Genomic DNA, 14287 nt, shown 5'->3' on the forward strand with positions numbered 1-14287 from the left:
ACTGAATTGGAAAATTTAATCAAAATTGTTACAGCCGTTTTCGAGAAAGTTACAGCAAATATTACTGGGACTAAATCCGATCGTACTAATATTGTAAATGATAAAGTATGTTAGTATGGACAGATGTTTTCATTTTAATTTGCATAGATTAAGATCGAGTTTAATCGTATACTAATTTTTATCTCTACCTACTGACTAGATAGAAAATTACGCGGGAGAAATATCGAAGCGCAACTTGAGTCGATTATAATTCTCAACCACTACCGCTGCATTTTTAATGTATGAATATAGATATATTTATATACATATGACTATAGTATATTGATGGCGTATTAAGCTCGTATATGGGGAAAGAGTCCTATGCCCAGTTGTATGATGTTACAAGCTGCACCAATCATAAATTAAATGACGATATTAAATCTGCTTTCGAAGTAAGGGCGATGATAAATTACCGCAGCCTATCAACACCTGCAACACGAGTACCCTCATCATTACAGCCTATACAGTCCACTGCTGGGCATAGGCCTCCAGAAGTTTACGCCAAAAATAACGTGAACTCATGTGTTTTGCCCATAGTCACCACGCTGGGCAGGCGGGTTGGTGACCGGTACCCTAACCCCATATAATACTTTTTATACCTATACTAGCGGACTCTGCAAATGTTGTTCTGCCATATAAGCTATTAACCCCCTTGATCCCCCCTATAACTAAGGGGTATGAAAAATAGATGTTGGCCGATTCTCAGACCTACCCGATATGCACACAAAATTTCATAATATTTTATTAACCCCCTCAACCCCCCCCCCCCCCCCCCCTCACCTTATAACTGAGCCGTATGAAAAATAGATGTTGTTCGATTCTCAAACCTACCCAATATGCACACAAAATTTCATGAAAATCGCTCAAGCCGTATCGGAGGAGTTTAACTACAAACATCGCGATACGAGAATTTTAGGTATACATACCTATATTAGATAATAATATCATTACATCATAATTATCAAGCATACTTATCAATATATCATAAATTCATTGTAAAATAAATTTTATTTCATAGTATTACGTGTTATAGTCGAATGAATATAGTTTATTTATTAATCATGAAATCAATACATTTTGCATACAAGATAATCAATACATGAGTGTCATTGACAATGCTGTGTTAGGTATTTTAGCGAAAGGCGAATGCTAGCGCGACCCCATATCGCCCCACCCAGGAGGACGACTGCTCACACATGTTGGTTTTTTAGTCAGTAGGAGTCTGACATAACCCGTTGGCGCCCCCGCGCGGGATGGTATTCATGGTGGATTTTCCCCACAATAAAAAAAAGAAAAAAAGGTATTTTAGCGAAAAATACTCATCAAAATGCGTTATTGAAGACAGTGACTAAACGTGTTTGTATTAAAAAAAAAAAAACAATTTACACCAACAAAAGTAATAAATTGAGAATATTATTATTTCAAAAATACTCGTCAGATTTCGAGCAAATTGAAGTAGGACCAGACATATTAAACCTTTCGAATCTAACAAGAATCATCCAAATCGGTACATCCAGTAAGTTGTTATGATGTTGTTTAGTTTAAAAGATAGGTCCGCTTGTTCGAGTAGTATGTAGAAAAGTATATATTAATTCATTGTATAAACCACTACATGTTCATTTTTAAAGAACTTTAAAAAAAAGTGGGGATGGGGTCTCAATTCGCCTGCATTCGCGCGCATTTATTTGTCATTTTGTTATACCTTTCGAATCTAACAAGAATCATCCAAATCGGTACATCCAGTAAATTGTTATGATTTTGTTTAGTTAAAAAGATAGGACCGCTTGTTCGAGTAGTACGTAGAAAAGTATTTAATATTCTAATAAAATTAGTAACATTGCGTGCTAGAATATAGGTTTAGAAATTCGAAAAATACCCAAAACCGAATCGGAGCACCCCACTGTCCACGTGGTTTTGGTCTGTCCTACCCCTAGAGTGTTTTTTTTTGTGCCGCGGAGGCGCGGAGCATGAGTAAGCGTGCTTTCGCACGCAAGGGCGGAAGGGCTGCACTTCCCGCAGCACCGGAGCCAAGCGTTCCTCTAACTTTCGAAATTCTTCTTCTAACCTCAAAACTTTAACCATGGATATCTCCATAACCATGGGGTTCTGAGGTGTGACAGTGGTACCAGGGGTAGCGTTCCCCCCCCTCTCCCCCCCCCCCCCCCCCCCACGGTCCCGAAATTCGGTTTTACCTAATCTAAAGCTTTACCACAACTACTTATAAATGAAAAATTGGTTAAATAAACATTTCCCAGTGGACCAAATTGTGAATCTAAACCATCCTCGAATCCCCTTGAACTCACATAAAAAATTTCATCAAAATCCGTCCAGCCGTCTAAGAGGAGTTCAATGACATACACACGCACACAAGAAATATATATATATAAAGATTTAATCTGTAAAACAGTAATTACAGATAATGTTAAATTACAATTTATTCGTAAAATAATATCATATACTCGTATATCAGTTGCGTGGTTACGGTAGTAAAAAATATACCCCCTCTCTTCCCGTGGGTGTCGTAAGAGGTGACTTAGGGATAACACAGTTCCACTACCACCTTGGAACTTATAAGACCGACCGATGGCGGGATAACCATCCAACTGCTGGCTTTGAAATACATAAGCCGAAGACGGGCAGCAGCGTCTTCGGTGCGACAAAGCCAGCCCTGCGGTCACCGATCCGCCTGCCCAGTGTGGTGACTATAGGCAACACACATGAGTTCACGCTATTTTTGGCGTAAACGCGTATGTACAGCAGGGGACTGCGATAGACAGAAGTGAGTGAGTGAGTGTTAGCTTTGCATTGCTAAGTATTGGTCTCTTCTCCCATATGTGCTCGTGGAACAAAACTTAAAACACTCAATGCAACACTCTCACTTCAAATCTATAGTTATTCATTCACAATACACGCTTTTAACTACATTGAAAAAGTTATTATAATCACTTATACGCCACTTATAGAGTAGACAATAATAACTGCCTCTTCACTTACAAATTATCATATTTATAGGACAACAATCCCGCAAATAGATGATAAAAATGGCGACTGACCAATCAGAAAATTAGTATTAACTATTGAAAAGATGGTGTCTCCAAAATAATAATAATAATACACTTCATTGTACACTAAAAAGAGAAATATTAAATAGCAAAGAAAAAAAGATTTTAACAATATATCATTAGGTCTGTACAAAACGCAGCCTTATCGCTAATGAACAATCTCTTCCAGGCAACCTTAGGGCTAAGGAAATGGCCCAGTGTCAGCATAGCTATACAAGTTACAATAAAATAATAAATATTCAAATAATTAAACATCTTTATGATCTTCTCGTACTTCGGCAAATAATAATCACACTAAGAACAATACAATCTTATAAAATTATTTGAATTTAGAAGCATAAATTTAAATAATAGCAGTATTTATTGGGTGACTACCCTCCAAAACAGATAACAAAGATAGCGACTGACTAATCTTAAATGAATATTAACCATTCGGAAGATGGGATCTCCATCTTTGTTCTGTTCCGGTATTAAATGAAAAAACAATAAGAGTATTATCAATAATTTAGTTTATTCGTCGTTACGTCTCTCTAGTAAATATTAGCAGTGACATATGTCCAAGATGATGGACGTACCCAGAATTATATAGGAGGAAGCAGGGGCAAAAATAAATTTAAAACCCGATAAGTATTAGAAAATTAAAAATTATTTTTATTTACTACTACAACTTGTTTGGGGAGAGGTTCCGACTAAATTTAGCAAAAGTTTCCTCATTAAAACTCTAAATTATTAATTATTTATTAGCTTCGAGCAAACCCCACCTTGTCCTACCGTAGGTACGCTCAAGTCCAAGATAATAGTTACTATTAGTAACAGCGCAAGAAATACTTTTGTTTTCTTCTAAAACACTTTCAAAATATTTTTGTGTAATATTATTTCCACTTTATTTTACCCCTCTCTATTCATAAAAACAAGATAAATAAATAACGTAAATAAGATATTTTTAAGATTTTCGACGACACTATGCTAATACTTTTTTATTTATTTAAAATATTAAATTAATTTGAGTGTCGCATGGGATTAATCGACTTTACTTTTTATAATACTTTTGTTTTTGATAAAGTACTGTTAAAAAAAACTTCAATGAAGTCACATTTTGTATGAAAATATGACGAATGTAAATTAATAAAGTTAGTATAGTTAGCGTATAACGAAACGCAGTCTTTGTTTACATGATATAATGCTACCTGTTTAAGTGTTTATAATATTTCCTTTTTATTATGGAGTACGATATTATAAAACAGTTCTTATGTTAGAGGTACGTTATATTAAGTTTAATGAAAGCACAATTTTTTGTGTGTATAGTTTATTAGTTTTCCAATGTTTACGCGGATCTCACTCATTATAATGAAACAACTATTTCACAAATGCGAAAAAATTATTTAATTACAATGTTTATTAGATTAACATTTGAAAAAGCAAAATAATAATTAATAAAACATTCCAAATCAATTTCACTCTAGTAAATTTATTATTTACTTGAAGAACAGCGTATGTATGTACATTGCTAAATAAGCTCACTGACGTCGAATGCTGCCTTTACTATTTGAATTATTTAAAAAATATACCTGGTTTATTATTCAATTAAAATTAAAACAATAACTTTAAAACACAAGGAAAAAAAATCTTAAAACTAGCAACTATTACACAAACGTCAGTTTCAACTAACTTTAATTTATTTTTTAATTCATCATTGTAATATGATTGTAATCATTGTTAAATGTTAATTGTTATTATAAGAAAATAAAAATAATACATTTAATACTAATACAGTATAAGTAAACGTACTAATTGAGAAAGAAAAAAAAATATATATATTTCTGCTTTTTTACTCGATATGCAGTTTTATATTAACTTTTAATATTTTATGTTAATAAAAAAGTTAAAAAGTTTAGAAAAATATGAGTCGATGCGATTTTAAAATTGTTTTGTTGGGAAGCGAACATGTTGGAAAGACGAGTTTAGTTTTAAGATTTGTTAATTGTAGGTTTAATAGTGGGACGCCATATCAAAATGTGAGTATTTTTTATATACGTCTTTATATATTATTTCATTGTACTTCTAGTTTTCACGTTGTTTGGTAATGACAAAGGCATTTTTTTGTACGTCTTTTAGGAAATCTTAAAATTAAATTATAGTTATAACTACAACAACATATAATACTAGTAGAGCTCATTGTACCGTGGGAAACCAACATTCCTAAAGACCACACAATAAAATTAAATAAATATTACAATCGAACAAATGAAGGATAATATCTACAATCGAGGAGTGTAATTTATGGATAGGTTAAGGTTTTTTTTTTTTTGTATAACGAAACTGTCGTTAACTGTTGTACTTTTTAAGTTAGATAGGTTAGGGTTATTTTTTTTTTTTTTTTTTGTCAAACGAAACTTTCGTTAAACTTTGTACTTCTTAGGTTAGGGTTACCCAAATGAACTTAACAAAAATGACTGTGTGGTTAATTTATACATGGTAGAAGTAGGAGCGAGAGGTGTATCAGCAAAATCTCTACAATCTTCTGAAAGACCTTGGCCTGTCGAGAACTGCAGTAAGTTCTGTTTTAGAATGAGTGTCTAAGGTTGCACTAACAGGTTCCTACCAAATGTGGCTAGGCAGGGCGGGCAACTCGAGCAGTGAAGGTGAGCGTTGATGCACATCGTAAATGGCCTCCTCAAACCTACACCTAGGTCGCAAGTCCTGGGAACTGCTCTGAGTTTCTCCCTCAGCCACACTCTGACTCCTCGCATCATTACTAAATACTTTAAAAAAAATATTGTTATTTCTTTTCAGACAATTGGAGCGGCTTTCTGCGCAAAACAAATGCAGTCACACGATAGAGAATTCAACGTCGGTATATGGGATACAGCTGGCAGTGAGAGGTAAATATTTTGAGAAAGTTGGTCTAAAAATATGATAAATAGTCACGTAACATAACAAGGAGGCTGTATTGGGATAACACGTGTGTTTATTTATCATTAAAAATGCGATTTCTAAACCAAAAAAAAAGTGTGTGTGTATCAGCTCCGACGCACGACTGGAGTTTATTCCTTCAGATCGACTGTCTAAATAGGCACAAAAAAGGCTTACTAGTCTAAGAAAAAGATTAATACCATATCAAATGGTAAAAAAACGAATCAAATAACGCCATCTATCGGAGAATCGACAAATTCCGATAGATGGCGTTAACAAAAACGTAACGAGGTCATTCGTTCAGTAGATTTTACTCCTCATATTTTGTTCATACCGGGGCTTTATATGAAAATCGATTGTTAAGGAGTACACTCCAAAAATCAAAATCCCGCAACCTTGATGTCTCTGGAAATTTGTATCAAAATGCTTAATTTTTCTTAATTAAATCAGATTATCCCTGTATTTGAAGATAATAGTCTGAAAATTTTAATTTACTTTGTCCAAAAAAACAATACACGTGATTATTGATTATTTGTGTCTCGAAGGGGGGGGGGAAGTTGATTTATGGACGATCCCCAATAAATTATTATAATACCAAGATATCGGGATACGGGTATAGTTACGGGTTTCTGTAAAGAACTCACTATAGACGGCGCCACGGTTTGCTTAAACCGAAAATAAAAATAAAATCATCATATCAATAGTTTCGATTTAGCGGGTACATCGTTCCATAGCTTAATTGGCTAGAGTGCCGACACGGTCAGTCGGAGACGCGGGTTCGAACCCCGCTGGAGCGGTCAATTTTTGATATGATATTCAAAAAGGTTTAGAATTCCTAATGTGTGGGTAACACAAAGATAAAATCGTACATATTAATAATAATTGTTAATGACGAGCCATAAATATACCTTTCAGATATGAAGCGATGACGCGTATGTACTACAGAGGCGCGCACGCCGCTATCATCTGCTATGAACCCTCATCGATGCCATCATGGACGAGGTTACGTCACTGGCTACAGGAACTTAGGACTGTGGAAGAGGTGTTTGCCTCTTTAGTTTACGTACAACATCAAAATCGATTCAGCCTACGACATCCCATTTCTGGGCATAAGCCTCTTTCCCCTTGTAGGAGAAGGATCAGAGCTTAATCCACCACGCTGCTTCGCTGCGGGTTGGCGGATATATTTCCTACTATGAGTAACGATTGCTATTAGGTGCACATGATAACTGGGATTGATGGCTTAACGTGCTCTCCGAGGCACGGTGGGGAGACCCACAAGGACAGACATTCATACCGGAAATAAATATTTGTATGAACACAAATATTCACTCCGAGCTAGAATCGAACACGCGGTTCCAACCAGAGCCAGAACAAACCAAATTTAAAATTAAAAATAAAATTCCATGCAGTAATTCCATCAATTTTTTTTTTTTTTTAATTGGTAGCAGTTCTTTTTTTTTAAATCATATTATTTCAAACAGTATTATTTAGCTGTGATCTTCTGTAAGGTCAAAGTACTACCCCAGTCATGCTACTTCATATTATCAGCAGGAAATTCCTCCTGTGCCCTACCTCAGTTAACTTCCAGAGAGATATGAATTATTAAAAAAATCAATCATTACATACATTTTTTATTTTCAATTAATTTCAGGATTGCAAAGTTTATCTATGTGGAACCAAGAAAGACCTGCTCGATTCTGGATCAGTACAGCGTGAGGTACCCGAAGACATCATAGCGACTTACTCTCAAGGCCTACACGGACACTTTCTAACGTCTAGCAAAACTGGGGAGAACGTTGGTGTGTATTATGCTAATCTTTTACTTTCCTAATAGACCTTTTTCGAAAAAGGACGTGCTTATCATTGCAGCCTATACAGTCCACTGCTGGACATAGGCCGCCACAAGTTTACGCCAAAAATAACGTAACTCATGTGTTGCCCATAGTCACCACACAGGGCAGGCGGGTTGGTGACCGCAGGGCTGGCTTTGTCGCACCGAAGACGCTGCTGCCCGTCTTCGGCCTGTGTGTTTCAAAGCCAGCAGTTGGATGGTTATCCCGCCATCGGTCGGCTTTTTAAGTTCCGAGGTGGTAGTGGAACTGTGTTATCCCTTAGTCGCCTCTTACGACACCCACGGGAAGAGAGGGGGTGGCTATATTCTTTTCTACACAGCAAATCTTGTTGATTCTTATTATACGAAAGCTGGTGCTTGTCATGTGAACCAATTTAAATTTGATCACAATCTGATAAGTACTTTTTGATCTCTAATAATGCGTGTTTAATTGAGTGACTATTTTGATAATGTTCTCATTTTATTATATACTAGCGACCCGCCCCGGCTTCGCACGGTTGCAAAAACTACCAGTATTCCTCTACTATATTACACATGTATTATACATATAAACTTTCCTCTTCAATTACTATATCTATTAAAAAGAACCGCATCAAAATCCGTTGCGTAGTTTTAAAGGTTAAAGCATACATAGGGACAGAGAAAGTGACTTTGTTTTATACTATAATAAATAAATAAATATCTACACAATACACACACGGTCGTCTGCTCCTAAAGTAAGCAACTTAATGCTTGTGTTATAGGTATATAGCTACATTTTTTTTTTCGATAAACATACTTATTAGTAATACATATATAAATATATAAATATTTATATATTTATATAATATAACTATGTAGTGATATATATAAAACCAAGTTGTTTTTTTTTTAATATACATTTACTAATGATTTCCAGATGAACTATTCCAGAAGATAGTCGATGATTGCGTAGGAGATTTAAGAGTTATGAAGAACGTGGAAGAAGCAAGGGTTAATTTACAGAAAGAAGATTATGAAAAAAATAAGAACTACTGCTTTTGCTGAGAATTATGTAAATTATACTCGTGATACAAAGTTGGATTGGGTAACCCGATGGGGAAATTAATCCCCATCACTAATAATAATGCTGAAATGTACATATAAACAGATTTGTGATATATATCAAATAGGGACGCGGGGGGGGGGGGTAGACCCAGTGAGATAATCAACCCCTTCACTAATAATCAAATAATAAGTAAATTATGCAACATTTATTATAAAAAATGTGATTTTTACCTAAGGGCGGGGGTTGTTAGACCCAATGGGTTTACCCATAACTCCCCTTGAAAAGTAACTGCTATTGCTAAGATAATTGTATATTTTTATAATAAGCGATTTTATGTAATGAAAAAATGCTATCACAGCTAGATGTGCTTGTTTATAATTGTGATTCAAACCAAATATGGGGTAGCTTTGTACCCAATGGGGAAATTAACCCCCCTTGGATAATAATTTTTGGCTGCTATTAAGAAAATAAACATGTATTAGTGTTGAGGTGATATTTGGTTATGTTAAAAATTGATCCCTTTACTCATGGGACTAAAAACCTCTTAATGATAATTTTTTAAATGTCACAATTATGGGGGGGGGGGGTTATAACGGTCTAATTACTAATTTAAATATATTCTACTTGCCATATTTGTCAACCGTTTTCGTGTGAATATCTCGATGTTTAGTTTTATTAAATATATATTTTTAAAATAAGTCGTGATTGGGGCCTTAATAGGAACGCAAAGGGAACTCAACGGAAAAAAAGGGATCTTTGAACTAAAGCTTCCTCATTTCAGTAAATTTTATATTATCAAATTTTACATTATTACATTATGAATTATCTATCGATGAACATAAAAATATGAAATAATCTGACACACTCTTGACTTGGGGAGTAAGCTGGTGAATGCGTGACGAGAGCGTTACGAAAAGTGTGAACGGGCTAGGCGAATAGAGCTAGAGAGGGGGGGGGGGGTGAGCACATAATTTCTTTCTCTCATAGCCAGTTACGTTTCGTATATCTAAGACACAGTGCAGGTCTATTGTGCAGAAGTCTTACTTCAGTCGTGTGGTCTAAAGCGCATTCGTTTATTTTTTAATATATATTAAATGTGGCAGTCTGAAATATTTCTGATCCAATTTAACTTGTTACTAAAAAAAATTATCTCACATTGGGCTCTTTCTCAATGTAGAAGAAAGGGTCTGTGGTTAATTACGCTGCTCCGTTTTATCTGTTATATATTATAATGTATCAGCCTATGTTAGCAACAAATGATACTGGTTTTTACGCTGCTCTGTTTTATCTGTTAGATTTTCTTATGTACCAGCCTATGTTAGCAACAAATGATACTGGCTTTTAAACTAGCTATATATGTAAAATTGTGGCTGGTTATAAAAGGGTGATAGATATGGTAGGAGAGGGGGTAGAGGGGGGGTCTTATAAAGTAACAACCAAAGAAAAATTTGTGCATTTCCAATTTTCTGCGTGACTTTGTTAACTTATTAATTCGTAAGGACTGTCTATAGACTTGAAAAAATATGACTGAAAACGAGAAGTCGTTCTCAAGCTATGTCGCGGCCAAGGGAAATATTATTTCAATGGACTTCTAAAATAATTGTGTTTGCTCGCATAAATACAACGACTTCAATTCGACAAGTAATACAACGTTTATATTATTTAAAATTTATTTAGTAACAAACAGTCGTATGAAATGTGAAAATAGTGTGTGTCAGCTCCGACGCTCGACTGGAGTTTACTCCTTCAGATCGACTGTCTAAATAGGCACGAAAAGGCTTACTAGTCTAAAAAGAAGATTAATACCATATCAAATGGTAAATAAACGTATTAAATAACGCCATCTATCGGTGTACTATTTGGTTCCGATAGATGGCGTTAACAAAAACGTAACGAGGTCGTTTTCGTTGATATTCGTTCAGTTGATTTTTATCCTCATATTTTTTCATACCGGGGCCTTAACTCCAAAAATATATCTTTAAGAGCTATTTTAAACCTGTAATACTCTAAAATAATACATAAATGAAAACTAGGAAAAAAAATTGCTAGCAAAGCTATACATTGGAAAATAATTGTTAATAATTAAAAATTATGTAATGTAAAATAATGGCTGTAAAATAAAGATATTTATATTGTTGGATTTTTAATAAATGACGCCAAAATCTAAGAAGAAGAAGAAGAAGTAGAAGAAGTTAGTAAGCTAAGTATTATAAGCTTTCCTTTTGTATGATGGGTGGATTGAGGAAAACCGGGATGTCTGGCGCGAACTTTGGGAGGCCTATGTCCAGCAGTGGACTGCAATCGGCTGAACTGACTGACTGACTTTTATATGATACTTTTTCTGAACTTGTACGATTTTATTTTTGTGTTACCCACACATTAGGATTTCTAAACATTTTTAAACTACTTTCAAGAAAAAGAGGAGGTTCTCATATATATTATATATATAATTAGATATATTCCCTACTATGAGTAACGATCGCTATCAGGTGTACATGATAACAACCGGGACCGACGGCTTAACGTGCTCTCCGAGGCACGGTGGGGAGACCCACAAGGACTGCACAAACACCCAGAACACGGCAAACACCTGTATGGCCAATACAAATGTTTGTCATGTGCGGGGATCGAACCTGCAACCGCCAGCGCAACAGGTACAATCCATGGCTGTGACCGTTGCGCCAACGCGGCGATGGGTCGCTAATGATGTATAATTCTTTTTACCATGAAATTCTATATTTATGAGATATTTTTATTCGAATATAGTTGTAGTTTATCAATTCAAGATAAACAGGTCCTACTGCCCTCTTCTACCTCCCGCTGTCAAAGTTTATTTGTAACGTCATCCGTCAAATAGCGTTATCGACAACTTGTTAAAAGGCTAAGAGTAAAGGCCTAATCTTAATAAATGACATAATTTTTTTATGAAGTAAACTAACTTGAATTGTCACAATTTGTAATGTATAATAAAATGTAAGCCTTATTTATTTTTGCTAATAAATAAATAATTAAAAAACTGGGTTTATTTTATTTTATTTAAATTTGAAATACACAGGCCGAGGACGGACAGCAGCTTCGGTGAGACAAAGCGAGCCCTGCGGTAACCAACCTGCCTGCCTAGCGTGGTGACTGGGCAACACATGAGTTCACGCCATTTTTGGCGCGAACTTGTGGAGGCCTATGTCTAGCAGTGGACTGGGACAGGCTGAAGTGGTGGTGAATTTTATTTTAATAATATGTCTCAAGGGCTTTATTCAAAATACCACGTAAAGTTTTGGGGCTTAAAGAGTAAATATAGTCTACTAAATTTTTGGAACGAAGTTCCTTATGGGGGCGTTGCGGGGGGGTACCCTTGCCGGCAAAAAAATTCCGTAACGTTAAAAAAAGCGTAAGATTCTTATGTATAGTCTGTGTATGATGGCTATACAGTGTCTAATGTATAGTCTACGTGATGACTGTTATTATTATTGCAGTTAATAAATGTGCTAAATCGTGAAAAGTAAAAGGTGTCAATACGCGTCATCAAAGATTACTCAGTATATCTTGATCTTTAAAACTAACTACAATACAAGCATCACATTGCGACTAAAATAAGAATCATCAAAATCGGGATTTCCAGTGAAAAGTTATGCGATATAACGTCAGTCGAGTAAATACGCATTATTAAATATAACTCGAAAATTAATTGTCAGCCACGCACCACCTTTCGATTAAAAAAAAAAATCATCGAACTCGGTCGACTCAGTCGAAAGTTCTCGAAAAAATTTCGAATCGAGAACTTCCTCCTTTTTTAGACGTAGTTTTATAAAACTTTGTTTTTATTTTATAAGATTAATCATAGCGTTGGCTTTAAATCTCTCTCATTAACATAATTCAGAAGCGAGACCTAAGGTTGTCTAAATAACAGGCTTGTGTAACAGAAAAAAGATATGGTAAAAAATTACCGGTATGAAGTTCACCGGGTCAGGTAGTATAAAAAAAACAGGCCAAGTGCGAGTCGGACTCGTGCAACGAGGGTTAAGACGTTGCTTCATAGTAAATGATAGTAAGTAGGCCCTGCGGTCACCAACCCGCCTGCATAGCGTGGTGACTATGGGCAAAACACATGAAGCCACGCTATTTTTGGCGTAAATTTGTGGAGGCCTATGTCCAGCAGTGGACTGTATAGGCTGTAATGATGATAATGATGATGATGATGATGATGATGATGATGATGACCTAGTAGGTTTTGGTTCCCTTGCGAGTGTCGAAAATTTGCATCATAAACGTCTGTATCTTTCGATTGCTTTGGCTTGGAATTTTAATTTTGTCACAGCTCTCAAGGGACAGTTGACGTGAGTATTTGAAATAAATTTCATCTACCTCCACGCGTGCCTGAGAAAAAGGGTCTTGACAGGCAGACGGACTATAAAGTGATCCTATAAGGGTGCCGTTTTTTCCTTTTATGGTACGGAATCCTAAAAAAAAATTTGTTTTCCGAGAAAAATCTCTACATATAAAAGGAGGAAAATTCGTTCAAAACGTTTGTATACACTAACAAAAACTTTTTTTTAATTAATTGACTCATCATAGTACCGTGTATTTTTTACGACCTGTGTGCTCGTACTAGCGATATCCGTTAGTTTTTTTCATTTTAGTAAATATTATCCTTACTAATATTATAAATGCGAAAGTAACTCCGTCTATCTGTCCACCTGTCTATCTGTAGCGATTCCTCGCTAAAACTACTGAACCGATTTAGATGAAATTTGGTACACAGATAGATCTTTAGAGCCTGAGAAAGGACTAGGACTAAGCTTTTTAATGCGAAAAAAGGTGTGTAAGGGGTTAAAAGGTGGGGATGAAAATTTGTATGGCAGTATCATCATTTTTAGAGCTTGAAGCTTGAAATTTTTTAAGCTGTTGATTCGATATAAATAAATATGACATTCAAAGTTTATAAAAGTTTTACCCTCAAGGGTGTAAAATAACAATAGGGAATAGAGGATGAAAGTTTGTTTGGAAATATGAAAGGTTTATGTAAATGTTTTATAAGCTCGCTACAAGAGAAAAATATCAGAGCTATATTCTAATGTCCGATAATAAACCGAAAGATATTACCAAAAAATGCTATCCAAAGTCACTGTTCCGTCCGGACAAAGTCGCTGGCGCAGCTAGTATAAAAATAAATTCTCAATTGGTACCTATAACTATATATATATATAATGTTTTCTAACGTATTTTACCATTTGTGACGAGGACGAGGGAGCGGTCAAATAATCGTGAATCTCGTTTGACGTAACTTATTGATGCCCTTTGTAATTCCTCATCGAACGTTAAATAGTAGGTAGGGTCGGCAACGTGATTGCGATGCTTCTGGTGTTGACGTCTATAAGCTACGTTAATCGCTTA

The 14287-nt window shown here is 35.3% G+C and overlaps 1 protein-coding gene across 1 annotated transcript; it reads left to right on the forward strand.

Moving 5' to 3' along the window:
* Positions 1-5002: 5002 nt before the first annotated feature.
* On the forward strand, positions 5003-8895 carry LOC123665954 (ras-related protein Rab-24-like). Its single transcript, XM_045600175.1, has 5 exons — positions 5003-5116; positions 5895-5983; positions 6930-7056; positions 7669-7816; positions 8768-8895. Exons 1-5 carry the CDS (start codon positions 5003-5005, stop codon positions 8893-8895), a joined length of 606 nt encoding a protein of 201 aa, XP_045456131.1.
* Positions 8896-14287: the final 5392 nt, after the last annotated feature.

The sequence above is a fragment of the Melitaea cinxia genome, chromosome 25 (genome assembly GCF_905220565.1).
Source record: "Melitaea cinxia chromosome 25, ilMelCinx1.1, whole genome shotgun sequence".
Classification (NCBI taxonomy): domain Eukaryota; kingdom Metazoa; phylum Arthropoda; class Insecta; order Lepidoptera; family Nymphalidae; genus Melitaea; species Melitaea cinxia.